The sequence below is a fragment of the Balaenoptera physalus genome (assembly GCF_965194825.1).
Source record: "Balaenoptera physalus genome assembly, chromosome: 1".
NCBI lineage: Eukaryota > Metazoa > Chordata > Mammalia > Artiodactyla > Balaenopteridae > Balaenoptera > Balaenoptera physalus.
In genome coordinates, this window is record NC_138882.1 from 180,351,820 (window position 1) to 180,379,627 (window position 27,808).

At 39.2% G+C, this 27,808-nt stretch overlaps 1 protein-coding gene across 11 annotated transcripts in view; it reads left to right on the forward strand.

The window, feature by feature from the left end:
• Window positions 1-26,207, forward strand: part of HP1BP3 (heterochromatin protein 1 binding protein 3) — a 39,870-nt gene extending 13,663 nt beyond the window's left edge. For 7 of the 11 annotated variants that reach the window (XM_082449013.1, XM_082449018.1, XM_082449017.1 and 4 more), the window contains 7 exons: window positions 959-1,039; window positions 2,269-2,423; window positions 11,377-11,467; window positions 16,098-16,257; window positions 17,937-18,048; window positions 19,297-19,410; window positions 19,892-21,673. In XM_082449013.1, coding sequence (XP_082305139.1) covers window positions 959-1,039; window positions 2,269-2,423; window positions 11,377-11,467; window positions 16,098-16,257; window positions 17,937-18,048; window positions 19,297-19,410; window positions 19,892-20,186 — 1,008 coding nt within the window. In that variant the 3' untranslated portion in view covers window positions 20,187-21,673. Of the gene's footprint in view, window positions 1-958; window positions 1,040-2,268; window positions 2,424-11,376; window positions 11,468-16,004; window positions 16,258-17,936; window positions 18,049-19,296; window positions 19,411-19,891; window positions 21,674-23,950 lie in introns of those variants that run through there. The other 4 variants (XR_014260378.1, XR_014260379.1, XM_082449014.1 and 1 more) reach the window with 4 other exon arrangements.
• The last annotated feature ends 1,601 nt before the right edge of the window (window positions 26,208-27,808 follow it).

Genomic DNA, 27,808 nt, shown 5'->3' on the forward strand with positions numbered 1-27,808 from the left:
TCAGGCATTTAAACTCCTCTTAGGAACTTTCAACAAGTGCTTAACTCCACAGATATATTACTGAGTGTGTCCTGTGTGCCAGGTGCTTGGGGGTCCATCTGTGAGTAAAACAGATTCCTGTGATGGAGCTTACATTCTTCCTTTCTCAAAATGTTGTAAGACTGATATTTAAATGGCCTTTAAAATAATCATTGCTTAAAATATATTATCTAACCATTATAATTAGTATCATAGTATATGTCAGCACAGTTTATTAGCTGGCTTCATGTTTTTCTTTTTGAAAATATAGTTTGTGACCTATTTTGCCTCATAGGCTGACCCTCAGTTTGATGCTTCAACAAGTTTATAGGCTGAAAGCATTTCCGTTTGATTGCTGTATTCACAGCGGTGTAGGTGAAGCTAAGGTGTGGAGGACTCAGGTTAATGTGAAGTTCTATGACAGCACTTCGTAAACTGTGGAAGTATGTTCTAAGACTTCCACATACCGTCATGTGCAGTGTCTAAAATTGCTAGATAACCTTTCCCATATGCAGTAATAATCTGTACCGGGCGAACTGTAGGAAGCATTGTGGCCTGAGATTAACCAGGCCTGAACTTTTGCCAAGGAGCTGTCTTCCTTTCAAGATAGAGGTTTTCTCACTTCTTTTTTTTTTTGAAAGCTTATAGTAGACTGTTTAACCTGGTATCACCAGTTTTGTAGATGAGGAAACAAAAGCTCAGAGGGTGTATGAGGTTGTCCAGTATTGAATAGCTAAATGGTACCATAAATAGGATTTGATTCCAAGTCTTTTGACTCATCCATTCTTTTTTCTCTGAGGAGTTCAGCAGCACTTTACATTAGTTCTTGCATCACCATGCCCTGTAATTCGCTTAGTCTAGTATAAAGTTATCAATATGAGTACCAGAATAATTTAAAATAAAAATACCTGTTATTGCAACTAAAGTTAATTTACTTTAGGTAAAAGGAAAAGGTGCTTCCGGGAGTTTTATTGTGGTCCAGAAATCAAGAAAAGCACCTCAGAAGTCCAGAAACAGAAAGGTAAGAAGTCTGTACCAGTTTGAGCACTGTAATACTATTACTACTACTAACAATACAGTGCTGACTGAGTGTTCACTGTGTGCACTGTGCAGGATGCAGCCTTTCTGTGAAGGCCTGGAGAGGTTATCATTCATTTGCTCATTATGGTTCAGCCAGAGAGTAGACGGGACAGTGTGTGACTCCAGGCACTCCAGCCCCGGGCCCGTGGGCCTAACTGCCCTCTGTTGAACTATGGGCAGCTGTATGAGTTACACTGCTTTTTTGTGAAATACCTTTTAAACTAGAAGAGGCATACAAGTACATGTTTACCCAATATTAGACCCTAAAACTATACCTTAAGCCAGTTTTTCTTTTTTGTAGATACTAACACTCCCCCTCCTCCAGACACGTAATTTCATTTATGGGAAGTATACGATAATAAAGTGAAATATGTAATATTTCCTGTGTGTCAGTAATTGAAATCATGACTATCCCTCTGCATCTCCAGTGTTACAGCACTGGAGATTTTTGTACTTTCTTTATAAGGCTTTCAAACTTTCAAAATGAACTTTTTTGTACATTGCTGTCTGGTGCTGCATGATCCTTTTCATTCTTTGTTATTGAAGGCCAAGAATGTATTAAGACTTTTAATACCTTTTAATTTTTATATGTATTTTTAACTCCCCCAGTTCAATTTTTTTATTATTATTATTATCTTTGGCTGCATTGGGTCTTCGTTGCTGTGCGTGGGCTTTCCTAGTTGTGGCGAGTGGGGGCTACTCTTCATTGTGGTGCATGGGCTTCTCATTGCGGTGGCTTCTCTTTGTTGCGGAGCACAGGCTCTAGGTGTGCTGGCTTCAGTAGTTGTGGCACGTGGTCTCAGTAGTTGTGGCTCGTGGGCTCTAGAGCGCAGGCTCAGTAGTTCTGGTGCACGGGCTTCGTTGCTCCACAACATGTGGGATCTTCCCGGACCAGGGATCGAACCCGTGTCCCCTGCATTGGCAGGCTGATTCTTAACCACTGCACCACCAGGGAAGTCCCTGAAACTTTTATCTCCAAGAAATTGCCACTCAAGTGACATTACACCACTGTGGTATGAATTATTTGAATATTTGCTAAAAAGGGATAGCTTTCTTTTGCTTACTTGATTTGGCAGTCAGCTTGGGAAAGCCCTTGAGTTGAATATAGAAGCATTAGAAAAGAAAGCTCTATATCCTGTAATGATGATAATTTTTGATATTACATTTCAGAACAGGAGCTCTGCAGTGGATCCAGAACCACAAGTAAAATTGGAGGATATCCTCCCACTGGCCTTTACCCGCCTTTGTGAACCTAAAGAAGCTTCCTACAGTCTCATCAGGAAATACGTGTCTCAGTATTACCCTAAACTTAGAGTGGACATCAGGTATGAGCCAGAGGCCTGGACTTTAAAGCACAGATGTCTGTGTTACTGCCTTAGCCCCTTTTTCATGAGAAAGGAGAAAGATTAAATATTCAGTAAGGATTACTTTCCGTTGAGCTAGGAATAAAACCTTTTTTTGTGGGTTTTATTTTTTGTCCCATTATATTTTCCTTTTCATATCTCCATATGTAGTTTCTTTTTGAAACTCAAACCGCATGTTGACTTTCACAGGACTCTGATAGAATAACTCTTTTCATGATGTCAGCTGCTAGAATATTCAGCGTTAAACTGTGTCCTCTCAGCTGCTTATTATTTTTTTAATTTTTTCTAATTTTTTTATTGTGATAAAATACACATAAATATAAAATTTACCTTCTTAACCATTTGTAGTGGTAACAGTGTTTAGTTGTATTAAATACTTCCATAATGTGCTACCATCGCCACCATCCATCTCCAGAGCTCTTTTCATCTTGTAAAACTGTGACTCTGTACCCATTAAACAAGAACTCCCTGTTCCCCCTTATCCCCCAGTCCCTAGCAGCCACCATTCTACCTTGTCTCTACAATGTTTGACTCCTCTAGGTGCATACTTCATACAAGTCGAATCATACAGTAGTTTTGTGACTGGCTTATTTCACTTAGCTTAATGTCCTTAAGGTTCATCCATGTTGTTGTGCGTGTTAGAGAATTTCCTTTCTTTTTAAGGCTGAATAATATTCTATCGTATGTATATACTACATTTTGTCTGTCCTTTTGTCTCTCCGTTCATCTGTCATTGGACACTTAGGTTGCTTTCATATTTTAGCTATTGTGAAATAATGCTGCTCTGAACATTTGTGTACTAATATCTCTTTGAGACCCTGTTTTCAAATACCCAGAAGTAGAATTTCTGGATGATAAGATAATTCTATTTTTAACTATGTAAAGAACCACCGCACCATTTTCCACAGTGACTGTACCATTTTACATTCCCACCATCAGTGCACAGGGGTTCTGATTTCTCCATATCTTCACCAACACTTATTTTCTGGTGTTTTTTTGTTTGTTTTTTGATAGTAGCCATCCTAATAGGGAATGAAGTGGTTGGTAGCTCATTATTTTTTATTTAGAGGTATAACTGAGAACATAGGAGAATTCAGGCTTCTGTAGCACTTCTGCATAGAAATAGCATAATATTTTCATCATTTAAACATTTAATGTAAAATTCTGAGAGAATTTTGATAGTAATTTATTTGTAAAATAATTGCCACTTAAAAGCATCTAGACTGATTAGACTGTCACATTTGCTTGTGGATTCATGCAGACACATTGTCTAAATTTGTAATTCACAGAGTTTGTGTTTTGAATGTGTTTGTGTAACATCTTTGTTATATTGACTTCTGGGAAATTGGGTTTAATCCAGAGTCCTTTCTACAGACGATTTCTGTATTGGATGCACATTGTCCTGATATAGTTTAGTACTGATATTTACTTTGGATTACTGAGGCATACAGTTAGAATTGCAGGGGTTTCAGCCCAGAAGCCACATTTTCAGAAGAGCACTTAGTGGTCTTCAGAGTGGCCAGTTAGTGAAAGTGCAAGTGCCAAAGAAAGGGGAATCATAGAAGCAGAAAATTTGAAATTAATATCCTGATTTTTTCATGCTTCTTATACCCTGATTATGAGCCACAGATATAACTTTTGGTCCAATATGCGTTGTTTGGCGCATTTAAAGATGGAAATACATTTCAGTCTTATCTCCTGTTACTCTGTTTTTGGTGACTAGAGACTGTATCCTCCCCCAGCTTTTTTCTTTCCTTACGGTTCTACTTTACTTACATGAGACATGCTGGTGATTGCAGTGTAACTTTGCTCTATGTCTTTGGGAACATGTCCTGTTGTCATTTTATGTTGAAACAAAATTTGCCCGAAAATAGGTGGGTTGTCAGCCCATAGATGATGATGAACCTGAAGAGCTTTTCTTATTACCTTATTAAATAGTAACTTCTTTCTTTGAAGCTCTTTTTCCCTTTACTTTGATTTTCTCTACCACTGACTGTAGTGGAGTCCTGCCGTGCATACATTTAACGTGAAAGTTTAGCCTACTTAACGCTTGACTGACCAAAAGAACAAGAAAAGTACAGTTTTAAAATATGAGTTGTCTGTCTGTACTTGCTGTCTGTAATTTCTCTCCTCCTACTTTCTCTTAAACCCACTTTTGTCACACTTTACCCCCACCATTTTACCTGAAGTACTTCTTCCTGTCAGTGTCACTGAGGGCCTCCACATTGCAAATTACAGTAGTCAGTTCATAGTCCTTGACTGACTTGCTGGTCTTTCTACCAGCATTTGACACAGTCGATGGCTCCCACCTGCTTGAAACACTTTCTTCACTTGCCTTTCAGAACACCACACCTTTCTGATTTACCTCCAGCTTCACTACCCACCCATTCTTCCTCAGCCTCCTAAGGATTCCTGATTTCCCATCTCCTGACTCCTTAATGTACGAGTGCCATGTGGTTAGACCTTAGGCCCCTTGTCTTTTCTGTCCACATTCACTTTGAATGAATGGTAATTCTTTCCATTCTCAAAGCTTTAAATAGCACCTCTACAATATTAGTATACAGGTATATAAATCTGGCCCACACTTCCCTCCTAACTCCACATTTATATATACAGACACCTATTTGACATCACCGCTTGTGTGGCTAATTTCACATGTTCAAAACTACACTCCTAAAACTCTTGATCCCCACCCCACCCTTGCCCCGCCCCTCCTGCCCCATCTCTCCCGCCCCACCAGAAAGGCCCTGCACTTCCCATACCTCCTCCATCTCAGTTAGTGGCAATAACATCTTTTCAGTTGCTGAAGCCAAAAACCTTGGGTTTGTCCTGGTCTCTTTATCTCACACCTAAATGTAATCTATAAAAAATTACTTTGTCTTTAAAATATATTCATAAACGGACCTCTTTTCATTACCTTCACTATTTTCACTCTTTTCCAAGCCACCATCATCTCTCACATGTATGAGAGCAGTAATCTCCTGCTTCTCCCATGCTCCCTCCCTTTCAGTCTGTTCTTAACATAGCAGTGAGAGTGAGACTTTTAAAATGTAAGTTAGACCATACCACCTTGCTACTCAGACCTCCCAGTGGCTTCCCAACCACCTCACAGTCAAAAAGTTTAAAGCTACAGTCTTTAAAATGGCCTACAAGACACTATACTTCCATTGCATCTCCAGCCTAATCTGCTACTACTCTTCTCTCCCTTACTGGCCTCAGAGACTTCACACTTGGCTGTTCCCTTTGCCTGGGTGGTTTTCCGCCATAACCCACCTTGCTCACTCTTTTACTTCTTTTAAGTTTTTACTCTCATATCATCACCACATGCCTGCCTTGATTACCGTACTATTTTTTAACATTTTATTTTGGAAATTTTCAAACATACACATAAATGTAGAGAGAACATAACCATCATACTAACCTAATTCCTAACTAAATTAATAATTCCTTAACATTATCCAGTACCCAGGCCATGTTCAGATGTCCTCATTTGTCTCCAAAATGACTTTTCACAGTTGGTTTTTTCAAGTCAATATCCAGACATGGTCCACTCATTGCATTTGGTTGATAGGACCATTTAACTTACATTTGCAACCTTTCCCTCCTCTCCCAGCGTGCAGAATTCTATTTCTCTGCCTTATTTTTCTCCATAGCACTCATCATGTTCTAACATACTATGTATTTTATTTGCCTTTTTTTAAATTACCTGTTTACCCCATTAAAATGGCAGATTTTTATATTGTTCACTTCTGTTTTTCCCAAGCCTAGCACACAGTACATGCTCAATAAATATTAGTTGAATGAGTGAACTAATATGGGCACTTCACCTGGCCATTTCACTCCAGGAACTTTTGCCCTGGCACATATGAGATGAGACATGAATTTCTGCTACCATACACTGGAGGCTATAGAGCTTTGTGGTAAAGAGCACAGACTTTGGAACCAGACCCTTATGTTTAAATCCTGAGTCTGTCATTTCTAGCTTTATATCCCTGAATAAGTTATCTCTTTGTGTCTTGGTTTCCTCATTGATAAACAGTGTATAAGTCATAGAGTTGTTAGGAACCTTAGTATGTGTTAAGCACTTAGAACAGTGCCTGAGACTTCCCTGGTGGTCCAATAGTGAAGACTGCGCTCCCAGTGCAGGGGGCCGGAACTCGATCCCTGGTCAGGGAACTGGATCCCGAACGCTGCTGCAGCTAGGAGTCCACATGCCGCAACTTTTTAAGTTTAAAAAGATCCTGCATGCCACAACAAAAACCCCACGGGCCACAACTAAGACCCGGCGCAGCCAAATAAATAAATAAATAAAAAACAGTGCCTGGCACGTAGTAAGAACTCATCTAATGTTAGTAGTATTAGTCAGTCTCAATTCCAATGTAGTTCTCATGGTATGAGCATCACACCATACTAAATATGATTCTAATGTTTAAAGACTTTTTATATAACATGCAAGTCACCTCCTTTATTTGTTAACAATGTTTTTTTCAACCCTAGAGAAAAATGGGGTATGTTGGCTTTATATAGGCTTTGGGTTGGCCTCTAAGAAGGTGCTCTCAGAGGTAATTCTGTCATATGACATTAGAAATCAAATTTTAATATCTAATCCTTGTGTATGGTATAACTTCTTCATATTCTCTTTGATTTTTCTCTTTCTGTGCATACCAAAGTATGAGCATAGCCCAAGATTCAGTTTTACCCCCTATACTTTCCTCTGAACATATTAATTTCTTTGGACATCCCTTAATTTCTTAACAGTTTAAACTCTTTAATTTCAAGAGTCTTTTGATCTTCTTAATTCTGTCCATGCGTTGCTAACAGATTGATGTAACTCTTAGATTCCTGCCACTCAGAACCCCTCCCTCCCTTACCTTCCATTCGCTTTGTGCATTGCTTTCGTTTTTATCTCTCAGTGCAGACTAACTTTCTCCACAGTTGAAAAACACAGCCACCAACAGTCACTCACTATTCCCTGCTTTCTAATTAAACTGGTCTATTCATCTTATTTTTAAAAAGAAAAACTTGTTACAATAAATATAAAAATTTGTTATAAATTTGTTATAATAAACAAATTTGTATAAAATAAATTTGTATAGGACTTTTAAAAACATTTTAGTTTGCATTGTTTTCTGTAATTCTCAAAATAGACTTAAAAATAGGTATTCCTACCTCAATTTTGCAGACAGAAATCTTACCCTGGGTTACCTGGCTATTCACTGGTGAAAGCAGAACTTTATTTCATTTTTCTATTATAACCTCTTGCTTTTTCCACTGTCCAGGGCTGTCTTATATTGGAAAGTGCAGGCCTACCTAGCATAGTAAGTAAAAATGCAAAATCTGGAATCAGACTGCTCACGTTTATAACCTGGTTCTTCCACGGCCTGGCTATGTGACCTGGGAGAAATGACTTAATTTTTCTGTCACTTAACTTTTCCCCTTCAGTAAAGTATGGGCAATAGTAGTACCTATTTCTTGGGGTTGTTGTATTCTCTTGTTTATTCCACACGTGTAAAACATTTACAGCAGCACTTAGCACTATCATAAGTACAAAATGGTGTGATACAGACTAGAATTTTTTAGAAAGAGGAGTTGTGCCTGGGATTTAGCAGTGAGTTAAAAAGATGGGGATTGATTGGGCTCCGTCCAGTCAAGATGAGGATCCAGTCGGGTCCCATCCCGTTGAGATGGGTCTAGAGAATGTGTAGAATTTAGATGGGATGATAGAGTGGAGAAGGCATCTTAAAGGAGCTTCATGAGAAAATTTCAGAGGCAGGAGTTAGCATTCTTTTTGGGGAGTGGAAAGAAGCCTGTGTCTGACTGGATGTAGACTAACAAGGGCTGGCACCAGGCCATGGAAAGCTTTGAAGCTGGGTGGAAGCATTAAGACCTGACACCTGATCAACTGAGTAACATATTAAAGGAGCCCTTTATAGGCTTATTGACCTAATAGTGGTGTGCACTATGAAAACAGTAGCATAGTGCCCAGAAGGGAGACTATGGTGGCTTGTACTAAGGTTATAACAGTGATGAGAGAGAAAGGGTCAATCTGAGAAGCTTTGAAGCACTTGGTAAGTGTGGTTTTACCTGAAGGTAGGAGTGAGTGATAGAACTGTGAGATTTCTAAAGGCCCAGGATAAAGGTGTATGCTAAAGTAATGATTGGTATTGCTGAGAAAACAAAAATATTAAGGGAACCGATTTAACTGATAACTCATTCCTGAAGCATTTGAACCTTGGTTAAGAAGATTCTTCTCAGGGAATTCCCTGGCGGTCCAGTGGTTAAGACTCCGAGCTTTCACTGCCAAGGGCCTGGGTTCAATCCCTGGTCGAGGAACTAGGATCCCGCAAGCATCGCGGCACGGCCAAAAAAAAAAAAAGATTCTTCTCAGATTAGTTGTTTAATTTGATACAAGAGACTAGGGTTTCAGGGCTTCCCTGGTGGCGCAGTGGTTGAGAATCTGCCTGCCAGTGCAGGGGACACGGGTTCGAGCCCTGTCTGGGAAGATCCCACATGCCGCGGAGCAACTAGGCCCGTGAGCCACAATTACTGAGCCTGCGCATCTGGAGCCTGTGCTCCGCAACAAGAGAGGCCGCGATAGTGAGAGGCCCGCGCACCGCGATGAAGAGTGGCCCCCGCTTGCCGCAACTAGAGAAAGCCCTCGCACAGAAACGAAGACCCAACACAGCTGTAAATAAATAAATAAATAAATAAGAGACTAGGGTTTCAGTGGTTAACTTAAGCTCTATGATCCTCCATTGGAATCTAACTTACAGAGCAACTAATAGTAAAATTGTTTGACACTTAAATGATTCCTTCAATTGTGTTCCCAAATCTCTATGCACATGCTTCAACACTGAACCTTATCATTCTCTACCCTAATTATTATTTATTCATCATCTCTTAAATTCCTTGAGTTTAGTGACTAGATCTAAGTGTTTATTCCTGCATAACCATAATAAATACTCAGTAAGTACTTGTGGGGTGAATGACTTTGAGTGTGTTTTGGGTTATGGCATAAATCATATTTGTCCTGAATGGAATAGCACTGGCTTAGACATACTTGGATTGTGATTTGGCGGAGAGGGAGTTTCTTCATTTGGAGTGTCAGGATGTACAAGATTTGATAGCATGGTTTCTGCTCTTTAGCACCCTGTTAGAACAGGGGATCCCCTTCACCCTTCCGCCCCAGACATGTGGATAATGTAATTAATAACTCTAGTGTCAGCTCAGGCTGTAATGCTTAGTGGTTAGAGAAAAGATTTAAAATTTCTTCTCCAAACAAAAGATCAAAGCTCGATAAAGCACCTCAAGTGGTAATAGTTTGGCCCTCATCGTTCTGCCCCTCAGTGGGCTGCCAAGTTGTTAATCTTTTCAACTTAACTTACCAAGTAATCAGTTTCAAAGAAGTCTCATGATTTTCTGCTCCTTGGGTGCTATTCTAGTAATTCTGGGGAGGTGTGGCAAAACACATCTCTTAACTTTTGGGTTACGATTAACCCTTTCTTCAGATGTCCTGTCGTTGGCCTGGGTGTATAGCTTTCCATTTTGTCTTGTTCCATACCACAGACCCCTTTAAGCCCTAAGTCAACTTGATTGATTTCTCCCTGCACCTGAGATTCTTCACCCATCATTCAGGCCATTGCTCCTTGACAGAGCAGCTTTTGCCTCAACACTTTGTTCTTATGTGTTTCTATTTTGTTTTTGTTTTAATATTTTATTTTACTTACTTTTATTTTTTTGGCTGCGTCAGGCCTTGGTTGCGGCACGCGGGCTTCTCTCTAGTTGTGATGTGCAGGTTTTCTCTCTCTAGCGTGGCGCGCGGGCTCCAGAGCGTGTGGACTCTGTAGTTTGTGGCACGCGGGCTGTCTAATTGAGGCGCATGAGCTCAGTAGTTGTGGCACCCGGCCTTAGTTGTGGCATGTGGGATCTTAGTTCCCGGACCAGGGATCAAACCTGCATCCCCTGCATTGGAAGGCGAATTCTTTACCACTGGACCACCGGGGAATTCCTGTTCTTATGTTTTTAATGATACTCAATTTCTTCTTGCCTGCCATTTGGTTTTGATGACCTAGTTTTTTGTTTTTGTTTTTGCTTTTTTTAATACAACCCTCTTAAGGCAGAGATACTATGTTAAAAACAACCTGTTTTCTTTCTCAGGGAATTGTGTTTTATTAGGCTGACTTTAGATACTGGTTTGTAAAAAACAACTCCATTTTTTGTTAATGTGTATATACTTTTAAAAAATCGGGCTTCCCTGGTGGCACAGTGGTTGAGAATCTGCCTGCTACTGCAGGGGACACGGGTTCAAGCCCTGGTCTGGGAAGATCCCACGTGCCGCGGAGCAACTAGGCCCGTGAGCCACAACTACTGAGCCTGCGCGTCTGGAGCCTGTGCTCCGCAACAAGAGAGGCTGCGATAGTGAGAGGCCTGCGCACCGCGATGAAGAGTGGCCCCCGCTCACCGCAACTAGAGAAAGCCCTCGCACAGAAACAAAGACCCAACACAGCCAAAAATAGATAAATAATTTTTTTTAAAAATCAGGAATTTTGCTGCAGAGAATATCAGAATTAGATGGGACTTTAAAGATATCCATTCTTTGCTTGATTACAAAGTTTGGTTGCTATTATAGTCTGATGGTAAAAAAGAGGCTTTTGGAGTGCCCTGGCAAGTTGGAAATTGGTTCTGTATGGTTCATGGTTCTGTATGTACAGGTAATGACTTAGCTTCTTTGCTTGAAGAAAAAAGAAATACCACTTATTAAGGGTGCCAACAATTTATTACTTTACTGTTTTAACAAAGTACTACACATCTAATAGGAATCAGAACTTCAGTTCTTTAGAATAACCCTGGTTCTGTCTTTTTCAAATCTTACCTTCATTAATATATTTATTGTTATTTTATGTTTTCTCTGCAGGCCTCAGCTGTTGAAGAATGCTCTGCAGAGAGCAGTAGAGAGAGGCCAGTTAGAACAAATAACTGGCAAAGGTGCTTCTGGGACATTCCAGGTTAGAGGCTAAAAAGGCTTGGTTGTAGAGAAGTAGTTCTCAAAAGTTGTGGTTTCAGGACCTCCTTATACTCCAAAAATGTATTGAGGGCCCCAAGAGCTTTTGTTTATGTGGGTTATGCATATCAATATTTACCATATTTGAAATTACAACTGAGGAAAATTTTAAATATTAATTCATTTAAAAAATAATAAACCCATTGCATTTAACATAAATAACACTTTTTATGAAAATTATATTTCCCATAGGACTTCCCTGGAGGTCCAGTGGTTAAGGCTCTCTGCTTCCAATGCAGGGGATACGGGTTTGATCCCTGGTCAGGGAACTAAGATTCTGCATATGCCACGTGGCACGACCAAAAAAAACCCTGTATTTCCCAAAATAAAAAAAATTTTAATGAGAAGAGGATTACTATCTATCACATTTTTACAAAAGCTTTACTGTCTAGCTTAATAGAAGACAGCTGGTATCTGTTTTAATATATTTTGGGTTACATCTATGAAGAAAATCCAGCTCACACAGGAGTACAGTTAGATAAATGTGGAGTATTTTAAGATAATTTTCAGATAGAGGTTGATACTGTTCTTTGATAGTATACCAAAACTCAACAAATGATAGTTTTTTGTAATAGCTTTATTGAAGTATGATTTATACACCATAAGATACAATCATTTTATGTTACAATGTATAATTCAGTGATTTTTAGTAAATTTACAGTGTCATATAACCATCACCACCGTCCAATTTTAGAGCATTTCCATCACCCAAAAAAGATCTCTTGGGCCTGTTTGCATCACTCCCTGTTCCCATCCCCATCCAACCTGTTGATCTATTTTTTTCTCTGTATAGATTTGCCTTTTTACATATTTCATGTAGGTAAAATCATACATTATGTGGTCTTTTGTGTCTGACGTCCTTCACTTAGCATAATATTTTTTTAGGTTTATCCATGTTGCAGCATGAATCAGTACTTTCATTCCTTTTATTGCCAAATAGTATTCCACTGTATGGATCTGACACACTTTGTTTATCCATTCACAAGTTGAGTTATTTCCACTTTTTAGCTATTATGGTTAATGTTGCCTATGAACATTTATGTCCAAACCTTTGTGTGGATAGACATTTTTATTTCCCTCGGGTATATAAGTAGGAGTGTGGACTGCCTGGACTATATGGTAAATTTGTTTTAAGAAACTGCCAAAGTGGCTGCATCATTTTGCATTCCCACCAGCAATGTATGTATAAGGGTTCCAGTTTCTCCTTATCTTTGCCAACACATGTATTGTCTTTTTTAAATTATAGCCATACTAGTGAATACAAAGTGGTGTCTCATGGTTTTGGTTGGCATTCCCCTAAGACTACTGATGTTGACCATTTTTTCATATGCTTAATGGACATTTATTTATCTTCTTTGGTAAATGTCTATTCAAATCCTTGGTCTATTTTTAAAATTGAGCTATTTGTCTTATTATTGAGTTATGAGTTATATAACTAGATACAAGTTCCTCATCAGATACACAATTTGCAAATATTTTCTCCTAAACCCATGCTTTCACTTTCTTAATGGTGCCTTTTGAAGCACAAGTGTTTAATTTTGATGAAGTCCAGTTTATCATTTTTTTTTAATTGCTTGTATTATTGGTGACATATCTAATAAATTATCGTCTAGCTTAAGATCAGGAAGATTTACTCCTATTTTTCTTTTAAGAGTTTTATGGCTTTAGCTCTTACGTTTAGGTCTGTGATCCATTTTGAGTTAAGTTTTGTTTATGGTGTGAGGTAGGGGTTATAAATTCGTGTTTTTGCATGTGGACATCCAATTGTCCCAAAACCATTTATTGAAAAGACTGTCCCTTCCTCACTGAATTGCCTTGGTACCTTTATCAAAACTTAATTGACCATGAGTGTAAGGGTTTATTTCTGGATTCAGTTCTGTTCCATTGATCTGTATGTGAATCCTCATGCCACGATCATGCTGTCTTGATGACTGTAGCTTTGTAGTAAGTTTTGAAGTTGGGAAATATAAGTCCTCAACTTTTTCTTTTTCAAAATTATTTTGACTATTCTGGATCTTGTGCATTTCCATATGAATTTTAGGATTCACTTGTCAATTTTCACAAAAAATCCAGCTAGGATTTTGGTAGAGATTGCATTGAACCTATAGATCAATTTGGGAAGAATCACTGTCTTTACAATGTTGAGTTTTCCAATCCATGGACATTCACTGTCTCTTCATTTATTTAGATCTTTAACTTCTCTCAGCAGTGTTTTGTAGTTTTCAGTGTACAGGTCTTACATTTCTTTTGTTAAATTTATTCCTAAATATTTTACTCTTTTTCCATGCTATTGTGAATGGAATTTTCTTATTTTCATTTTCAGATTGCTCATTGCTAGCCTATAGAAATACAGTTGGTTTGTCTTTTGATCTTGTATCCTGCAACTTGCTGAACTCATTTACTAGCTCTAGAGTGTTTTTTTCTATAAATTTTTTTTTTAACTTTTATTTTATTTTTGACTGCTTTGGGTCTTCGTTGCATGCGGGCTTTCTCTAGTTATGGTGAGCGGGGGCTACTCCTCATTGTGGTGCACGGGCTTCTCACTGGGGTGGCTTCTCTCGTTGTGGAGCACGGGCTCTAGGCACACGGGCTTCAGTAGTTGTGGTGCATGGGCTTAGTTGCTTCGCGGCATGTGGGATCCTCCTGGACCAGGGCTCGAACCCATGTCCCCTGCATTAGCAGGCAGATTCTTAACCACTGTGCCACCAAGGAAGCCCAGTTCTAGAGTTTTTTTGTGGGTTCCTTGGGATTTTGGGGTGGATTCCCTAGGATTTTCTACATACAGGATAATGTCATCTGCAAATAGACCATTTTACTTCTTCCTTTCCAGTCTGGATGTCTTTTTTTTTTTTTTTTTCCTCCATGCCTGATTGCACTGGATAGAACCTCCAGTACAGTGATGAGAGTAGATGTCTTTGTCTTTTTACCCATCTTAAAGGGAAAACATTCATTCTTTCACCATTAAAGCTGTGGGTTTTTCATAGATGCCTATTACCAGATTGAGAAAGTTCTCTTCTGTTACTAGTTTGTTGGAAGTTTATTACGAATGGCCGTTGGATTTGTCAAATGCTTTTTCTAAAACTCTTGAGATGATCATATGGCTTTTGTCCTTTATTCTGTTAATATGATATTACATTAATTGATTTTGTGGTATTAAAATACGTTAAAGGTGCCATGTGGAACCTGAAACCGTATCAGTGAACTCCTTGTACTCTTACCTTAAAATCCTTTGCTCTGTCTTGAACTTTGAGTGTATCTTTTAACCATAATTTTATCACTTGGTCATTTGAAGAATAGTAGTTCATTGAATTATGCAGTTTAAGTATTGGGAAATTATTGTGCTCATGATGGTAGATACAAGTTTTCCACAATTTAAATTTTCTCTTGAAAAGTTGAACTTATCATTGGCAACAAATACTCTTAGTTGTTTTCCTTGATATGACGGGCTCACTTAATTCATTTTCAAGAAAATGTCTACCAGATACCCAAGTCTGATTAACCATAGTTTATCTGTTAATTGTTCCTTCAAATAAAAAGGATATTCCATGAAAAATGCAGCTAATTCAGCTCACAACTCAATCACTAGGTGCTTTTCCTTGAGACTACCACCATCCCTCCAGATGCAGCTGACATGCTTTATAAATTCTTCCCACTTTGCCCCATCAAAGTATCAAAAAGACATGCATTGGAGTTGAGATTTAATAAAATCATTTTTATATCAAGGACATTCCTAAGTGAAACTGGGTTTTTTTTGTTTTTTTTTTCTTTTAACCATAAGCGTATAGCAGTAAAGAATGCAGTAACTACTGGTGGTACATTTCTGTGCCTCCACCTTGATTTGTAGTAAGGTAGCAGCGGTTTTTTTACCCATCATTGTTTTTCCACCATTAGTGCAAATGTCATCACAGTGAAAAAAGCAAATCACATCTTAGTATTATGAAAATAGTTTTAACCTTGCAGATCCTCTGAAGGGATCTCAGGAACCCCAGGGGGTTTGTGGACCTTTCTTTTGAGAGTCAGTATTGTAGACCATACCTCAGTTTGTCCTTTAACCTTTTGGCTTATTGGTGCTAACCTTTGTTCCCCAGCCTTTTGTCCTTGAAGTATGCTATATAATTTTCTTTTGTATGATACCCTACATATTTATCAAACTTTTCCTTTGCTGTTTTCCTTACAGGATTAAAAAGGCTATTTATTATTTTTATAAATACTCCATTTTTCAGATTCAGAAAAAAGGAAGTATTCTCAAAAGTGTTAATTTATTGTGGTCATAACAAGTTAACCTTCTTATTGGAGTAGAGCTGTCACTCTCTTTGGGTTAGGTTGGCTTTTGCTATCTTCAGTTGGATGGAGGGGTGGATAGAAGGAGGAAATATCCCTAGGAGGGTTGGGACTCCTCAGTTAGGTTGAATACCTGAAGAGTGGGAAGAGAAAGTCCCTAACCTGACAATTTATTGTAAAACATATCTGTGCTAATGCAGGAACTCCGACCCACCTGGTGCAGAGGAGTCTTGTCTTGACCTGCTTTGGGAGAGTGTTGTCTTGATGCTTTTCTCTTCCTCCTTGGAAAACAGCTGAAGAAATCAGGGGAGAAACCCCTGCTTGGTGGAAGCCTGATGGAATATGCAATCTTGTCTGCGATTGCTGCCATGAATGAGCCGAAGACCTGCTCCACCACTGCTCTGAAGAAGTATGTCCTGGAGAACCACCCAGGGACCAATTCTAACTATCAAAGTAAGACTCAGAGTTGAGCACATTTAACGGGGATCCAGGGGATTGTCTTGTGAAAGGATCCCTAGAGATCATGCTGTTAATGATAAAGCACTAACTACTGACTGAAAACCAAGAGGGAACAACTTTACAAACTTATTTATTATTTACAAAAAAATAATCAAGACTTATCCTTGATTTACAGTGTCTGCTGAGGATCAGAATTTGATTTTACTTTGCTATAAAGATTTTTCTGATATTTATTTTTATTATAATAGAGACAAATTTCTAGGTTCGAAACACCTCTCAAGTATAGTATCTTTTCACCGACTTCTGAATGTTTACCAGAACATCTAATATCACCCTGAAACCAAGCCATTGTTTTAAAATACTTACCACTTAGGTTATTTCTTATTGACTTAAGCCTTAAACAGAAAATACTTTTTTTCAGTAAAGTATATTTACCCTTTCAGGTGGTGATTTGAGATTAGAAACCTTGCCTTAGCAGCATTATCACATATAGATTAGTGAGAGTGTATATTTTCTCAGTGAACTATGAGAGTGGGCACAATGGTGTAGGGTGAGGAATATGAAAATTAAGTAACAGAAAATGCATACTAGAATATATTGTTTTAAATGAGAAGCTAATTTTGAAGTCTTTTTTTTAAAATAAATTTATTTATTTATTTATTTATTTATTTTTGGCTGCATTGGGTCTTCGTTGCTGCACGCAGGCTTTCTCTAGTTGCAGCGAACAGGGGCTACTCATGATTGCGGTGCGTGGGCTTCTCATTGCGGTGGCTTCTCTCGTTGCGGAGCACGGGCTCTTAAGCACGCGGGCTTCAGTAGTTGTGGCGTACACGCTCAGTAGTTGTGGCTCGCGGACTCTAGAGCGCAGGCTCAGTAGTTGTGGTGCACGGGCTTAGCTGCTCCACAGCATGTGGGATCTTCCCGGACCAGGACTCAAACCTGTGTCCCCTGCGTTGGCAGGTAGATTCTTAACCACTGCGCCACCAGGGAAGCCCCTGTATGGCTGTTTTTTCTCTTTCCTTACTTTAGATATGTACTGTGTTTAATTGTGCATATTGACCCTGTAGATTATTCTGTGGTTTTTATAAGAGAAGATGAATTTGGTTATTAACCTTTTCAGTGTCACTAATAATTGTGGCAGCTATTTATTTGGACACTGAATCACTATAAAATGTATTTTTATGTGTTTTTATATGAAAGATGAGAACTGGTGAGGCCTTTAGGAGCCATGATACTGTTTTTTTACTATTTGCTGATTCTTGAGAAATTGGTTTTCTCTTTATAGATATCCTTCTAAATGCTTATCAGTACTTATAGGCACTCAATAGATGTTCGAATGAATAGAAATGAGAGATTGAGTTTTAAGTTGGCTATTAACCATTTATGTGCGACTGTAGGGTAAGTCATTACCCACCCTTGGCTACTATTCCACTTTTGTGCAATGAGGAATTTGACACAGTGGTCTGTAAAGTCTCTTCCCATTACAATTAACTCTTTCCAAATTTATGGACACTTAATAATAATTTAGTGAATTAGTTAAAAATCCCTATGACCACAAGGGATTCACTTAGCACATGTCAGGACAATAAATTGAGGTATAACTGATTGTGGTTGAGGGAATTATCAAATCTGAATAAATAAGTACTTTCTTCATTTTTGAATTTATTGTTCAGTGCATTTGCTGAAGAAAACCCTACAGAGATGCGAAAAGAATGGGTGGATGGAACAGATCTCTGGTAAAGGATTCAGTGGCACCTTCCAGCTCTGTTTTCCCTATTACCCCAGGTAAGCACCTAGCCCATAATGTGAAGTAGTGGTCATTGCAAATTTAAAATCTGACTCCAGATTAAAGGTTTGGCTTAACTTATTTTGCCCTTATTATTGTTATACTGAACTGAATATACTTGAAAATAAAGACTACTTAAGGCGGTATTGTTTTAGAGCTGAAGGTTTTCATATAAGAACAGGGGGATTGGGGCTATCCTGCTGGAACTTATTGTTAGGCACATGTTCCTGAAATCAAGCGTTGAATTCTTTGAGATCCTTGGCCAGTCATTTAGATGTTCATTCCTTCTAATAAAGAATAAAGTACATGGTAATGACAGGAAGATTATTAGAGGATTATATATGTTTTAATGGTCCAGCACCAAGTAGGGAGAGCATTGGCTACTTCTAAGAATCCTAGTCTGCCTCTTCATACTATAGAGACAAGGCTATTTATTTGAAAACTTGTCTCTTATACATATCTTATTTATTCATTTAACCAAAAAAATGTATTGAGCACCTCCTATGGACCAAGCATTTTTCTGTGTACCCGTGCTTTCGCCTTCTTACACTTTCGTTTCTAATAAAGTGCCATGACATGTACCACTAAAACCTATTTCAGCAGTATAGTGTAGCTTTCTTATATGGTTCTTTGTGCATAAACATAAGTGTTACTTGATTGAATGTATATTATTTGAGTTTTTCAAATGTTTGAATATTCTTAAAATCATACACGTACAGTGTTATTATTTAAGGACTTATTAATCAGTGGGATCAAGTTTTCTACCATTAAGGACAAAGAAAATTTAGAATATCCTTGCTGAATTTCTCAAAAACTTTGAAGAGATTCAGGCTTTATGACACTTTTGAGGTCTTTTGCCAGTATCATAAAGGCAAAAAATATATACCGCTGTGTACGCTGTTCACCGCTGTATAGACCATTCACTGCTATATATTCAATGGCTGATAACAGTGCCAAACACATGTCAGGCGCTTAAATAATTGTTTACTAAATAAATGATGGAAGTATCAGTTTATTAAATGGAGAGAGGAAGGGAATGAGGTATGGTCTGGGACTTTTATAGATTTGTCATAACTTCATATGTTTGTTCAAAATAGGTTAAATTGTACCTGATATTTGTAACCTAACTTGACATAATTGGGGAGGGTGGGAGGAAGTGGGTCATGTCCAGGGAAGAGCATATCTAGGTTCACATTCTTTTCCTTGTCCTGATGGGACTTCTCTTTACCTTTTTTTTTTCTTACTAGCCCAGGAGTTCTGTTTCCAAAGAAAGAGCCAGATGATTCTAAAGATGAGGATGACGATGAAGATGAGTCATCAGAGGAGGACTCTGAGGATGAAGAGCCACCACCTAAGAGAAGGTGGGGCGTGTGGAAAACGCTCCTCAGAGCTGCAAACGACAGCACGGGGAGAGGCTGTGGGAAGTGTTTGAACAGTTCAGGATCCTTCTCAGATTCTTTGTGTATCATTTGAATTTGTCTTGTTCTTGGGCATTTAGAGGCTCTAAACTTGTGAAACACTGTGAATATGTAATTACTCTTCGGTCAAACGTGTGTGTGTGTGTGTGTGTGTGTATGTATATCCATAGTTTGGTTATTTGAAGAAAAAGGATTCCATGTTTTTCTAGGAAAAACATGGAATTATGTGTAGACTTCAGGAATTGGTTGAGTTTTTATACAATTTTAGTAAAGCCTTTAAGTAAAAAGTAACAACCCACATTCCTCTTCTTAGCCTAGGTGACTTCTACCTGTGCTGTTTCTTTTTTGGCAAAGTATCTGGTCATCCTGGTGAAGTGAATCTCTCAAGTACTAAGTAATTGCCTTTGCTCTTTGGTTCTCACAGGTTGCAGAAGAAAACCCCAGCCAAGTCGCCAGGGAAGGCTGCATCCATGAAGCAGAGAGGGTCCAAGCCTGCACCTAAAGTCCCAGCTGCCCAGCGAGGGAAAGCTAGGCCCCTGCCCAAGAAAGCCCCTCCTAAGGCCAAAACTCCTGCCAAGAAAGCCAGACCCTCACCCCCAGTCATCAAAAAACCTAGTGGTAGCTCTTCAAAGAAGCCTGCAGCCAGTGTGAGAAAGGAAGTGAAATTGCCTGGCAAGGGCAAATCCACCATGAAGAAATCTTTCAAAGCAAAAAAGTAAATTTTATACGAAAAAAGGGTATCATGATGAAACTCAAAATCTTATTTTCTAAGGTCAGTGTGCATTTGTTTTAGTTTGATGCTTTTAAAATTACATTTTTTTCCTCCCCTATGAACGTTATGGGGAGGGAATATAAATAAACCAGTTTAGCCATTTGTTAGCTTTAGGTGCTCTTCTTGGTGCCTGCCCCTCCCCCCGCACCCTCCCTCCCAGTCATTTTAATTTCTGCGATAATTCTGGACTTCCCTGAACTGTATAATCTATACTTGTCCTTTTTTCTCCCCCTACCCCAATCCTCTTTCTTTTTTTATGGTCAGCTTTGGCTTTTTTTTTTTTTTTTTTTTCTTCCAGTTTTATCTAAACAGTTGCGAAGATTTTTATATTTGTTAGAAAGCATCAAGAATGGGATGCTAGTCAGGTGCTGGAAGTGAAAAGGAGGCAGTATAGCACTGGCTGAATCATGAAGCCTCCTGCCTGGAGACTTCAGTTATAGCTATAATAACTAATCTTATTTATAAAACCACTCCACTAGCCCTTTCTCTCCAACTATAAACACAGAGATGTCTTAGCTTTGGGAATAGGCCAAAAAAATTATGATCTCATTCAATTCTGAAGATGCACGACTCCTTTGGGCCACTTTTCACATTGATCAATTTCTAGGTATTTTTCATTGGCCCCTGGGCATTGCATTCCCTCAATAGCAAGCACAAGATCTCTCCACCACTTGGTTTTTGACTGAAGGGGAAATACAGGAACATACTGAATTTGTGATTTCTGGTGTCACCTGTGTTACCAAAAATCAAAACATATAAAATCTTCTTGATCAAATGTTTAAATATATTTTTTAATATTTGGAGCATGAGTTGACACTTCCTCTTTGCCTTTTTTATTGGAGAGTTACACCATTGCTAATGTAGAAATGTTAAGTGGAAAAACATACAATTTGCTAAAATAAACTGTGGGTTTTTTCCCCTTCTTTCTTTCCATAGCACTTTTGATAACAAGCAAGTGGCTTCCTTTTTGAGTTATTTAAAAAGAGAAAAGAAAAAACAAATGAAGCCCGACTACCTAACCCTTTCTTATTTGTATTTGTTTTAGTATTGTGAAGTTGTGTTAAATAGCACTAGCTTTGTAAGAAATATTGATTTCTGGTTATCATTTATCTTCCCTGTGGCACTTGACATTTTAATTGTCTTAAACTTTTTGGTGTACATCTTCTGGCCCCTTGAGTGCTGCCAGAGGCGAAAGATGTTTGTTTAATTCATTCCATTTGCATTGTCTCCTGGGATCCCATCTGCAGCCTAAAGTGTGGCTGGGAATTGGACTTGAGAAGATTGGCTTGAATTAGATCCATAATCACGTGTGATCCCATCATGAGTTTATTGGAATTTGTGTTGCATGTAAGGCAATCTTTCCTGTTGTAAATCTTCCTTTTTTTATGTACATATATTTTGAAAAATATGAATAAACATGAAATTTTAAAAGCTGCTGAACTGTAGCTTACATTTAAAAGTTTCCAGTATATCCTCTGAAGTAGCCATAAGTGTTACACTTATTTTGAGTCTTTTCCACTCCTTGCACTAGCCACCATCCATTTTCTGTTTAAATACAAGCTCCAGTTTATTTGCTTTTTGAATTTTTATATGGATGGTAAATGTTTCTAACTACATTGAACCTGATTATTTAATGCATAAGAGATTTTTAAAAATCATTTTGTATTAAGGTCCTTGTTTTCAAGATCATAAATTCCAGTTTTTCATGTTTAATGTCTACATATGTCCTTGGACTAGAAAAATACAGCACTGCAAAAGAATTGATAAACCCTAGAGACCTAATTCTAGAAAGTAATTCTAAATTTCTGTTATGCTATTTAGCAGGTAATAATTCTTAATAGTACAGTTGTTAGGAACCTGTGCTAAGAATACTCTTATGGAATCAAAAGTGGCAGGATTTTGGTTGGTTTCTGTGTTTTATGATACTGTTTTATTTTAAAAAGAAGGCCTGAACAGTCACCTGGTGGCTATGTTGTATATCAGGTACTCTACCATAGAGTGAGACACTTAGATCATTTAAGGTCCCTTCCTACCCTGACACTCTGTTAAATTCACAGAATTCAGGTAAGGACAGAACTGTCCTTGCTTTCAGCATGGGAAAAGACAAGAGGGCCATTGCACTCTTCCAGGGAAAATCCCCAGCTGTCAAAGACATGCACCTTCCTGACGTTGAGACAAAAAGTTGTTTGGGTTTTTTCCCTTCCAGCCATTCTCAAGGAGCAGAACACAGTTTTTACTTCCATGTTACATAAAGGAAAACAGCAAACCCAAGAGAGAACCCAGCAATTCTTCGTGTGGATCAGTGGCTTCAGTACTCTCTGTTAGTGGCTTTTAGTGAACTCAGCTACAGTGTTTCATATGTCCTTAAACCACCTACAAACTGCCTTTGATAAATGAATCTCACAAAGTGCTGGGAGAGAGATTGTTGGCTTCTTAAAGCTCAAATGATATACCATTGCAGGAAGGGTGGAGTCTCCTTAGTAATGTGACAAAAGCATTCAACACAGGTAGAAATCTATCCTAACCATCCACGCAGATTTAACTAAAGGAGGCCTGGTCCAGTCATGTCTATTGCCTATAACAGGAAAATTACTTGGAAACAAGAGCTAGGTAATATACCAATACCTTTGATGTTTTTTCCATCGTTGCTCTTTTATAAAATTTTGTCAGCCCCAGGATAGGCTTGCTAACCTATCCTTACACCTACTTTATTTATTTTTTAATTTTTTTTTTTTAATTTATTTTTGGCTGCTTTGGGTCTTCGTTGCTGTGCACGGGCTTTCTCTAGTTGTGGTGAGCAGGGGCTACTCTTCATTGTGTTGCGCAGGCTTCTCACTGCAGTGGCTTCTCGTTGCGGAGCACGGGCTTCAGTAGTTGTGGCATGTGGGCTCAGTAGTTGTGGCTCACGGGCTCTAGAGCACAGGCTCAGTAGTTGTGGTGCACGGGCTTAGTTGCTCCGCAGCATGTGGGATCTTCCCGGACCAGGGATCGAACCCTTGTCCCCTGCATTGGCAGGCAGGTTCTTAACCACTGTGCCACCAGGGAAGTCCCCTTATACCTACTTTAAAGAACCTAAGAAGTTATTCTTGCTCAGGCCGAGATACCCTTGCCATCCTGATCTGTCAGGAGAAAGAGGTTAAGCCGGCCTTACACGTGAACTGCTGTACTTAGCCAACTAAAAGAAACCTTAATCCAAAAATTTAGGATTATAGTTGAAGTTTCTCATCTTTGGAACCTGATAAATCACAGTTCTTTGGGTTAAGCAAAAGTTCTAATCTTATCCATGAAGAGAAATTCTATTCTTAATTGGATAAAGACCATTATTAAACTGTTTCCCCCTGTCAGTCAGAGGTTCTGACAACATTACTTTCCAGCGTGTAGAATTGCTTTTGCATTTTTGTGGTAGAACAGATGGTCACTCAGTTCTGCAGAGCTGAAGCTGAAGAGCTAGAACTGTTGAAGCTCTTGGCTTAGGAACTCCTTGATGAACACGTGCTTGGAAGCCAAGAGAGATGCTAAACGGCATCCCTCAGCTGAGTTTTCCTTTTTTAAGAAACTAATCTCTACCATCTTTATTACTGTATTCTTTCTATCATTTCCACAAGATTCTTAACTTTGAAGGCTTTTTTTTTCTGTTGGAGTAATTTTCTACCTTTATTTAAATCTATTAGCTTAGTTTTAACTGCTTCTAATTTGTTTTGTCAACAACAGGTATGTCAAAGGAGGTTTCTAAAGGTAGCTTCCCAAGCTGTTTTCCTCAAAAATTGCAACTCGTGGGACTTCCCTGGCGGTCCAGTCGTTAAGACTCCGCGTTTCCACTACAAGGGCGCAGGTTTGATCCCTGGTCTGGGAACTAAGATCCCACATGCCCTCAGCTCAGAGAGAGAGAGAGACACACACACACACACACACACACAAACACACACACACACACACACACACACACACTGCAACTCTTGATACTCTTGATATTGTATGTAAATGTAGAATTTACACCATTTGCTTTTAAATCTTTATTAGAGGAGAGTTCTTTCTCTAGGGGGCCTTGAATATGTTTGACAAAGCGTAGTTATTATTTTGACTTATTATTTAAATAATAATAGTGACAATAATAGCTAACACTAAATGAATTTTTTTTATGTGACAGGCTCTGTACATATATCAACCTTGTTTAACCCTAGCAACACTATGAAATGGTCATTGTTTATTATTCCCATTTTACAGAAGGGAAAACTCAGGCACAGAGTGAGGCTGAGAAACTTGCCTCAGGACACAGTAGGTGGCAAAGACAGAATTAAACCCAGGCACTCTGAATGCAGAGCCATCTCTAGCTGCTCTGCTCCATTGTCTCCCCTTGACAATTTTTCAAGCTTCTGAATTCTCCCTTTATCTTACAGCACAATGACGCTATGTTCTATTCATGGAAAAGAAAGGATTTAAGAGTGCAGAGGATTTGGAAATGAGATTAAATTATTAAATTTGCTAATTAGGAGTCAGTGTGACTTTTGTCTTAAGAAGTTTGGTAAGAACTATTAAAATTAGATCTTGGATTACTGGAAAATGTTAGCTAGGCTGCCCTAAGGTAGTCTTTTGTTTGTTTTTCTTTTAGGACACTATGCAGGCACTTGATCACTCTCACATCCTAGCCATGGGACACTTTCTGGTTTCCTCACAATTTACTTATTCCAGGCAAATTCTTTGAGTTCACAGGATGTGATAGTTGTGAGCACTTTCCCTCCAGGGGTCACAGCTTCTATCAGAACTTTTGTGTTGCTAAGTGAGCAGTGCTCTTACCCTTTATAGACTGTAAACTTGCATTCCATGAGGCCTACCAAGAGAAATTCCAGAATGGGGATTGTCTGACAACTGAATTTTTTGTAATAATACCGGCTTAGTAATCATGAACTGGAATATTAGAAATCCTTGCCCTTGATTCTGAAAGAAACCTTAGTCATCCGGTCTCTCCTACCATCTCTTTGTCTGCTTTGTTTGCCCAATTCCAACAGATAATTCCTTTTCCTAAAACCCAGAGTTGCACAACATCCTTGCTCGTCCATTTTACTGTTTAAGAACTTTTACTCTGATGAAATTCTTCTCATGTCAAACCTAAATCCTTACGTTGTGACTTAAATTCACTGGTATGTAGAATAAGACATTTTCACTAATTCCAAATTGGGATTGACCCCTGGTTAGAGTATATGACTCAGCCCAGCATACTAATAACATCTTTAGCTATGGTCTTGCACAGTGGTCTTTGTGGGCTGTATCACTTACCAGCTATGTGACCTTGGCTAAGACAATCTCCCTGTGCCTTGATTTCCTCATCTATAAAATAAAGGGGTTCAAATCCACAGTTCTTGGGGTTTTTTTAGAATAGCCATCCAAAGGCAATGTGAGATGATCAAGTATCAAAGAAAGACTGAACCATGTTCACTAAGGTTACTAAGGCATTTTAGAATTTTAGGAAAGACTTTTTAAATGAGACAGAACATCCAATTTCACAAGAATTCGGTTTTGTTGTTTCAACTACCATTCATTGTAGTTTCCTGTTGTTAGGCACTTTAATCACACTATCTCAAATCGTCACAAATATATTCTCAAAAGTATGTGATATTGGACTTCCCTGGTGGTGCAGAGGTTAAGAATCCGCCTGCCAATGCAGGGGACACGGGGTTCGAGCCCTGGTCCGGGAAGATCCCACATGCCACGGAGCAGCTAAGCCCATGCACCACAACTACTGAGACTGCGCTCTAGAGCCCGCGAGCCACAACTCCTGAGCCCGCGTGCCACAACTACTGAAGCCCATGCGCCTAGAGCCCGTGCTCCACAACAAGAGAAGCCACCGCAATGAGAAGCCCGCTCACTGCAACGAAGAGTAGCCCCAGCTCGCCGCAACTAGAGAAAGCCTGCACGAAGACCCAATGCAGCCAAAAATAAAAATAGATAAATAAATTTATTTTTTAAAAAGTATGTGAAATTATCCCCAATTTTCAGAAGCAAATTTTGCTAATTTCCCCCCAATTAAACATGTAGTAAGTGGTGGAGTTAGACGTAAACCAAGGCGTGGCAGACTCGACCAATCACCTTGCTGCCCCACCTTCCTTAGCGGGTTTATACACTGAGAGCTCAGGTAGGAAGATGTCTGGCAACAAGTTACAAGAGGGACAGACCATAGATGAATGGGCAGTGGTTAACAGAATTTTTTTTTTCCAGTTAGCAGATATTTAAACCACTAGGAGCTTACTTGTTAAAAGATGAGCAGGAAAAAAGAAACATATACAGCTTTGAGTTACAGATGGCAGGGAGCAGGAGAGAAGAGCAGCCAGGTGGACGAGAGAAGTGAGTTCCTTCTAGGCTGGGGTCACCAGAGGCCTAGGTAGCCATCGGCTGCCACCTGGGCCAAACCTGGGGCCTTAGCTGGCTGTGGATGAAGAGCGGGGCTGCAGAGAAACCGCAGCTACTCGATGTGCAATCTTTTTAAAATCTCCGTTAAATATTATTACCAGCTTATGTTTTCAACATAGACGTTATTTTGGATAGTATTTGATATTACCTGCCTTTCTTTACTTTCTGAAATGCATCCCTAGACTCCTGTCTGACAACAAAGCCTCTAGTGAGTGTATCTGGGGAGGGGTCCTCTTTAAACCTGTACTTTTCAGTTGGAAAAGTACTAGGAACTATTCCTTGTTCCCCTGCTCCTCAAATGGGGTACAGGTAGCAACAAGATTAAATACCTATTTCTGGGGCACTCGTTTTATTCCAAAGTATGGGGGCAGTGCTTTATGTTAATATCAAAAGAAGTAGAAGGAAGTACAAAGTCCACAATAGTCACTAAGATAAAACAAGACTTCCTAGAAATAAAGCAGCGGCGGCACTGAGGCTCTACCAGGTGATACCCAGGGAGTGCCCGTTCCCTCTTCTCCAAAACCACTGGAAGCACTGCCCTAACCGTGACTGAGAGGGTGGGTGGAGGTGCCTGCATTCTGTACCCCTTTGGAACTAAGACTGCAACTTCAGGCAAGCCACAGAACCTTCTGGTTCTCAACTGGAAACGAGAGAGAGTTGAACTAGATGAGATAACATTTCTCTGATCCTGTAACCTCCACACTTCCTGCCACCCAGAAGACACCAGAAAGAGAGAGGATCTGGCCATAGAATGTTGTGGTCTAGTCTGCTTTGTGAATGAATGAAAAGGAATCTTATTTTAATCACTGTATTAGTCTCCTTGGCCCATAACAAAATACCACAGACCAGGGCGCTTGAACAACAGCAATTTATTTTCTCAGTTCTGGAGTCTAGAAATCCAAGATCAAGGTGCAGCAGGGTTAGCGCCTTCCGAGGGCGGAGGGAAGGATCTGCTCCCGGCCTCTCTCCTTGGCTTGTGGTTGGCTGTCTTCTCCCTGCAGGCACGTCATCTTCCTTCTGTGTGTGTCTGTGTCCAAATTTCCTCTTACAAGCATACCAGTCATATAGGATCAGTGCCCACCCTAATAACCTCATTTTAATGTAATTACCTCTTTACAGACCCTATCTCTAAATATAGTCACGCTCTGAGGTACTAGGTGTTAG